Here is a 7,555-nt window from a genome sequence, read left to right as displayed (position 1 = left end):
GAAAGCAGATGGAAAATGTCTGAGCTGGTACCTGCGACGGGAGACAGGGCAGACAGGAGACAATAAGTATGAGTTCACAAGCTGGCCCTGGCCCGCTCCTGGCTCCCAGCAGGCCCAGGGAGGTTTCAGGGCTCAGTGGGCAAGGCCCATGGGATGGGAGTGATGGCAGCAGCAGAGGGTCCACCAGGAGTCCACAATTCCAGCAGTGGCTGGTTGGCTTCAGGTCTTAAAACCTCCTTTGCTGCCGAAACCGGTTTGGCTCAGTGGATAGAGCGTCGGCCTGCGGACTGAGGGGTCCCAGGTTCGATTCCGGTCGGGGGCATGTGCCTTGGTTGCGGGCACGTCCCCAGTGGGGGTGTGCAGGAGGCAGCTGATCAATGTTTCTCTCTCATTGATGTTTCTAACTCTCTATCCCTCTCCCTTCCTCTCTGTAAAAAATCAATAAAATATATTTAAAACAAACAAACAAACAAAAAAAAACCTCCTTTGCCTGGAGACTTATGGTCCTGACCATTTGGATAGGGCCCCAACCCAAGTCTGGGGCCAGCCAGCAGCATCCCCCATGGCCCCAACCCTCCCACCCCCACCACCCCACAAGACAGAGCAATAGGCTGTGGCTTGAATTCCAAGTCCTTTAATTTGCAACTAGCCTGCCTGCTCTTCAGTGTAGGTTCAGTGTAGATCCTCCCAGTGTTGCCATGCCCCATCCCCATGCCAGCACCTCCCAACTCCCTTCCCACTACCTTCTCACTGCCACTGCAGCTGCCCTTGTTCCTCCCTGGGGCCTGGCCCCTCCCTCCAGGCCTCCTAGGTGGGAGCAGGTGGGGGTGCCGCCAGAGCGCCCGCAGCCCCCAGCATCAACATGGCCAGGGCCTTGGGGCCCGTGGTGTGGATCTTTTCATGCCGGTGCAGGTTGGAGCGCCTGCTGAAGCTCTTGCCGCAGAGGGGGCAGGAGTAGGGCCGGACCCCGCGGTGGGTGCGCTGGTGGGCAGTGAGGTGCGAACTGTGGCTGAAGCTCTTGCCGCAGTCGAGGCAGTGGTAGGGCTTCTCCCCCGTGTGCGTGCGGTTGTGCGCGATGAGGTTGGAGCGCTGGCTGAAGCACTTGCCGCACTCGGGACATGGGTAGGGCTTGACCCCTGTGTGGGTGCGCTGGTGGGTGACCAGGGCCGAGCTCTGTGTGAAGCACTTACTGCAGATGGGACACTTGTGAGGCTTGGCACCAGTGTGCGTGCCCTGGTGAGTGACCAGGTCCGAACGGCGGGTGAAGCGCTTGGCACAGCGGTCGCACACGTAGGGCTTTTCGCCCGTGTGGATGCGCTGGTGCTGGATCAGTGTAGAGTGGTGGCTGAAGCTCTTCCAGCAGGAGGGGCAGGTGTAGGGCTTCTCGCCAGTGTGGATGATCTGGTGCTGGATGAGGTGTGAGCTGCGGCCGAAGCGCTTGCCGCAGTCCGTGCAGGCGTAGGGTTTCTCGCCTGTGTGCGTGCGTCGATGCGTCACCAGGTGGGAGTGCCAGCTGAAGCCCTTGCCGCACTGCTCGCACTTGTAGGTCTTCTTGCTGGTGTCACCATCAGGGGCCAAGCCCTCCTCGCTGCTTTCGGGGGCGCCTGTCTCCCCCTCGCTGGGTTTCTCTAAAAGGTCAGTGTCGGACAGGGCTGGTTCCAGCTGTCTCTCCTCCGGGGGTCCCGGCTGCCCCTCATCTTTGGCGGGCCCCATTCTCTGGCTGCTGGCTGCCTGCCATCCACACTGTAGGACATCCTGGGCTCTCCCTGCCCTGGTCCTAAAGGATTTCACATCCCCAGGGACTGCCGGGGATGAGGTCAGATCCTCCTTTCTCACCTCCACCGCTCCTGGAGAAACGGTTTCCAACCAGAGAGAGGCTTTTGTGAGGGACCCAAGGAAATTCCAGAGATGGAGAAAAGCGCAAGGACCGGAGGGGGGGCCTGGGAAACAACGGCCACCCTGAGCAGAGGAGGGGAGGCTGGCACCCTGTCCCAGGCAGGGCCATGTGTCTGCACCCCACAGGAAACAGAGCCTGCACTGACAAAGGGCACCTGGGAGTGACACTGACAACCCACTGCCCACCCATCACCTCTGGACGCACCTCTCTTCTCCTCTTCATCTCCCATCTGCAGGCATGAACTTGAGGCCTCGCCCTTGCCCTGCACCTGGGAGGCCCAGAAAGTTCTGCTGAAGGGAAACCCTGCCCAAAAAGAGATGCAGTGCTCAGTCACAGACCTCCCTGGCTGCCCAGCAGGAGACACCCCCCTGAGAAGTGACAGAGCAAAGGGGAATGGGTGCAACTGGAAACACCAGGTTAATACCACATGAGCTCAAAGACTGTTTGGAGTCAGATGTCCACCCTCTCTAGGAAGCACGTTCTAGGGTCACCCCTAGACACAGTCTTTTCAGGGCTGAGTTAGGGCTCCTCCTTGTCTCCTTGAACAAGCACCAGAGAAGTAAAGGGCCAGTTCAGCTGCCAGCAACCCGCTTCCTCACACTGCCACAGCAGTGGGCCCAGCATTGTTGGAAACCAAACACAGTCTCCCACTCCTGCACCTACACCTTTCCAAGACCATCAGCAAAAAAGGGCTCCTGGGGGAGGGCTGGGGACAAGAAGGCCAGAGACACTGACCACCCAGAAGTCAGGGACCAGAGGTCCATTTGGTAAGTCCTTGGTAAAGGCCTGAGAATTCTGGTTAAGTCAGTAAGAGAGCAGAGGGCCTGGACTCCATACCCTGATCCAAGCTCCCGGTAAGGAAGGGAATGTGTTGGAATCGGACAAACTGGGTAATTTAGGTCATTCGTGAGACCTGTCATGGGGCCACAAATGGGCACTAGGTTCCCTCTGATCTCCCAGGACTTGCCCAGACCTGCTGATCTGAGCCCTGAGAATGTTAACAATTAAAGGAGTGAGCAGTGTGGCTGTGATTTTGGGGTCCATCAGGGACTGTAGGGGTCTCGGCTCACCAATGAAGTTAAAGGGGGCCATTACCAAGCCCCCAGCTCCACTTGGACTAGCAGGTGTGCAACAGATGTGTGTTGATAGACATACTAACTGAATGAATGAATGAAGAGCCCAGCCAGCATGGCTCAGTGGTTGAATGTCGACCTATGAACCAGGAGGTCAAGGTTCGATTCCTGGTCAGGGCATATGCCCAGGTTGTGGGCTCGATCCCCAGTGTGGGGTGTGCAGGAGGCAGCTGACCAATAATTCTCTCTCTCTCTCTTCCTTCCTCTCTGAAATAAAAAAATATATATATATTTTAAAAATGAACACACTGAGTTTTCCATAAGATCTCATAAAACTCTGCCAAAAACAACTAGAGTCTGAAAGTGAGGAGAACAGCCCTGGGACTTAACTACTTACAGTGAGAAAAACAGAGAGAGCCACGCCCCTCTGAGAAGAGGACATGCCTCTTGGGCAGGCGTCCTCAAACTACAGCCCACGGGCCCTAACCGGTTTGACTCAGTGTCTAGAGCGTTGGCCTGGGGACTGAGGGGTCCCGGGTTCGATTCCGGTCAAGGGCATGTACCTTGGTTGCAGGCACATCCCCAGTGGGGGGTGTGCAGGAGGCAGCTGATCTCTCTCATCGATGTTTCTAACTCTCTATCCCTCTCCCTTCCTCTCTGTGAAAAATCAATAAAATATATTTTAAAAACAAAACAAAACAAAAAAAGCTACAGCCCACGGGCCACATGCGGCCCGCCGAGGACATTTATCCTGCCGGCCGGGTGCCACTGCCTGTCCTGCTTAGCAGCCGACTAGTCCCGGGCCCGCAGTGTGCATAGGAATTTGTTCGTAGTTTTTTTTTTTTTAAACTATAGTCCGGCCCTACAACAGTCTGAGGGACAGTGAACTGGCCCCCTGTTTAAAAAGTTTGAGGACCCCTGCTCTTGGGCATGAGTCTACAAGTCTGGAGATTAACTGGCACCATGTCCTCTCTACTGCAGGCATGCAGCCCTGACCCCAGAGCCAAGTTTTCTGCTCAGATACTTCTAAAGCCTGGCTTCAAGAAAGATGAGGGTGCCCAGCTGGTGTGACTCAGTGGATGTCAACCTATGAACCAGGAGGTCACCGTTTCATTCCTGATCAGCACACATGCCCAGGTTGTGCACTCAATCCTCAGTAGGGGGCGTGCAGGAGGCAGCAGATCAATGATTCTCTCTCATCATTAATATTTCTATCTCTTTCTCCCCTCTCCCTTCCTCTCTAAAATCAATAAAAATATTAAAAAGAAAGAAAGAGGGTGAAACTACAGGAATAAGCACACAGAAGAACCAAAGAGAAGCAGAATCTGTAGGTCTAGTCCAGCAGCCAACTAGCCACATATAGCTATTTCAGTTCAAAACTGAACTGATTAAATGAAATAAATTAAGTACTCAGTTGCTCTAACCAGCCACATCTGGCTCATGGCTACCATCTCAGCCCATACGTGGAGCATGCCCATCACTAGGAAGGTTCTACATAACAGCACTGTCTACGTGAACTATGAGAAGGGTTTAAGCCTTGGAAAGCTGGGAGGTGACAGTGGGACAGACCCCACCTCTGACATCTAGGGCCTCAGGAAGTGGTCGCCCCAGCACAAGTGCCAGCCCTTACCCAAGGCCAGCCCATTTCGCTTCTGCAGGACATCCTGGTAGAAACTCTGCTGTGTGTGGTCCAGCTGCCCCCACTCCTCCCGGGAGAGGTACAGCGCCACGTCCTCAAAGGTTACTGGCATCTGAAACAACACAAAATGCCTTCTCTGCAGGACATGACAAGGCATGGTGGAGGGGGCCTGATAGTGCCAAGATGAGGCCAAGATGAGATTCCCAACTCCCAACCTACTGCCCAGGTCTGAGGGTGAAGCAGGAGCCACCCAAGAATTTTGGGGGGGGGGGTGAAGGCGGGGGGGAGACAAGAATAAGGCAGTTGTGTACAACAGACGACAGGAACAAAAACGAGAGGCTTTCTTTCCAACACCACAGCCACAGCTTGGATCTTCAGCACATTTCCCTTCAGCACCCACCCTCGGGTCCAGTGCTGAGATCTGGAGGACGATTCAGTCAGAGATGCTGTCCCTCCAGCCTTGGACAGGCGCACTCACCTGGGACCAGGCAGTGAGGAGCGCTGCAGCCATCTGCCGGTCTCTGGTCCTCCCCTCATGGGAAAGTACAGGGATCTGGGGGGAGGGGAAGGCTGAGAGAGGAGAGAGGTCCTCAGAGAGGCCACCTCATCTTGCTGCATCCTGCTGCTCCCCAAGTGGGCTCATGCCTGGAATATCCACAGCTGCCTCAAACCCCACCGCTGACCCCACCCAAGAAGAGGTCAGTAGGTTCTGAGGCTGTGCCAGGATGGCCTCCAAGAGGCAAGTGAGCAGACACCCAGGCATCTCTCCTGACCATGGCAGGGGCCTCTTCCCCTCCCCACCTGGGCTGTGAGCCTCCATCTCTCCTCACAGCTGCTGCCCAGGAAAGCACTTCTCTTCACATCCCTCTCCTCACCTCCTTCAGGCAAAAAAAGAGCTTTCTCCTTAGAGCCCTGGCTTAGGTGCCCCCAGCTCCAAGCTCCTTGAGCCTTGTCCTCCTGCAACGCCTCCTCAGGGTGTGGTTCTTGCAGCTCTGTCTTAATGTAGGGTGATTCCTGAGCGGCTCCCAAAGGCACCATCTCCTTTGACTCAGAAAGCATTTCTTGACAAGGATACCCAGGACCTGGAACCTAGGAATGGCAGCCCCTATCAGCACTGGGATGGAGACGGGGAGACACGGCCAAGCACGATGTCCTCCACACCGAGGGGGGCAGACACCTAGTGTGGCCGAATGCACAATTAAACACAAGACACAGCTTGAAGGACTGGCCTTGCTTCCTTTTCCCATCCCAGGGACCTGTGCATCTCCTGCTCACCACCACAAGGGAAGAAAGGCAGGCTTATCAAGGCCCTGCTAGGTGCAAGCTGGCCAAGTGCCCACAGGACGGCTGCCTGTTTAATTCAAGCCTGCATCTCTAACAGCAGTGTGAATTATTATCTACACTAATAAAAGAGAAACATGCAAATTGACTGTACCTCCGTTATGCCCACAAGCCACGCCCACCAGCCAATCAGGAGTGAGTATGCAAATTAACCCAACCAAGATGGCTACAGCCACAGAGCGAGCAGGAGGCTTAGGTTTCCCCGGCAATAGAGGAAGCCAAACTTCCCACTCGCTCTGGCCAGCCCTGGCCTCCGCTCAAGACTACAAAGTTTCAATTATAGAAGATAAATAAATCCCAACAAAGATGGCAGCAGCCATGGAGCTGGAGAGAGCAGGAGGCTTGAGTTGCCCCCGGCGATGGAGGAAGCCAAGCTTCCCGCAGCCCTGGCCTGCCCTGGCCTCCGCTCAAGGCTACAAAGTTTCAATTATAGAAGATAAATAAATCCCAGATCCCAGGGCCTCCAGGGGGGCATGGCCAGCCTGCAAACCACCACAGGCCCCTCCCCCAGGCTGCCCCACACCCCAAGGGAACCCCCACCCTGATCCGGGACACCCTTCAGGGCAAACCAGCCAGCCCCTACCCATGCACCAGGCCTCTATCCTATCGAATAAAAGAGTAATATGCAAATTGACCATCACTCCAACACACAAGATGGCTGCCCCCATGTGGACACAAGATGGCCAGCAGGGGAGGGAAGTTGGGAGGGACCAGGCCCGCAAGGGAGGGCAGTTGGGGGCAATCAAGCCTGTAGGGGAGAGCCGTTAGGGGTGACCAGGCCGGCAGAGGAGGGAAGTTGGGGGCAATCGGGCCTGCAGGGAAGGGCAGTTGGGGGGGACCCAGGCCTGCAGGGGAGGGCAATTAGGGGTGACCAGGCCTGTAGGGGAGGATAGTTAGGGGCAATCAGGCTGGCAGGGGAGCAGTTAGGGGGTGATCAGGCTGGCAGGCAGAAGCAGTTAGGGGCAATTAGGAAGGCAGGCAGGTGAGCAGTTGGGAGCCAGCAGTCCTGGATTGTGAGAGGGATGTCCGACTGCCCATTTAGGCCCAATCCTACCGGGATTGGGTCTAAATGGGCAGTCGGACATCCCTCGAGGGGTCCCATATTGGAGAGGGTGCAAGCTGGGCTGAGGGACACACACCCCCATGCACGAATTTTGTGCACTGGGCCTCTAGTTTTTAATATATGAGGAAACCAAGTACAGTAGGTTGAAAATCTAATGACTGGTGTCCTTATAAAAAGAGAGGACAAAAAAAAAAAAAAGAGAGGACACAGAAATATGGAGGAGGCCATGTGAAGACAAAAGCAAAGGTTGGAATGATGCTGTCACAAGTCAAGGGACAGCTGGAGCCCCCAGAAGCTGGAAGAGGCAGAGAGGATTCTCCCCTAGAGCCTTGGGAGGGAGCCCTGGCAACACTTTGATTTTGGGTTTCTGGCCTCCAGAACTGAGGAATAAATTCTGCTTGTTTTAAGCCACCAAGTTTGTGGTCTTGTGTTATGGCAGCCCTAAGAAACTAATATACCCAGGCTCAGAGATCAGACAATGGCTCAAGATCATGGAGCTGGTGAGTGACTCAACCAGGATTTGAACTCAAGTGTATCTGACT

General features: G+C 55.2%; 1 protein-coding gene across 8 annotated transcripts in view; it reads right to left on the bottom strand.

Moving 5' to 3' along the window:
- Window positions 1-618: 618 nt before the first annotated feature.
- The window catches only part of ZNF205 (zinc finger protein 205), a 30,548-nt gene continuing 23,611 nt past the window's right edge, over window positions 619-7,555 (bottom strand). For 5 of the 8 annotated variants that reach the window (XM_080681303.1, XM_080681302.1, XM_080681299.1 and 2 more), the window contains 5 exons: window positions 5,485-5,698; window positions 5,088-5,179; window positions 4,601-4,721; window positions 2,102-2,200; window positions 619-1,847 (listed from right to left, as the gene is read on the bottom strand). In XM_080681303.1, the coding sequence (XP_080537429.1) occupies window positions 808-1,847; window positions 2,102-2,200; window positions 4,601-4,721; window positions 5,088-5,179; window positions 5,485-5,698 (1,566 nt within the window). In that variant the 3' untranslated portion in view covers window positions 619-807. The remainder of the gene's footprint in view (window positions 1,848-2,101; window positions 2,201-4,600; window positions 4,722-5,087; window positions 5,180-5,484; window positions 5,699-7,555) is intronic. The other 3 variants (XM_080681305.1, XM_080681306.1, XM_080681304.1) reach the window with 2 other exon arrangements.

The sequence above is a fragment of the Plecotus auritus genome, assembly GCF_963455305.1.
Source record: "Plecotus auritus genome assembly, chromosome: 7".
NCBI lineage: Eukaryota > Metazoa > Chordata > Mammalia > Chiroptera > Vespertilionidae > Plecotus > Plecotus auritus.
This window is presented reverse-complemented; position numbering and strand designations above follow the sequence as displayed.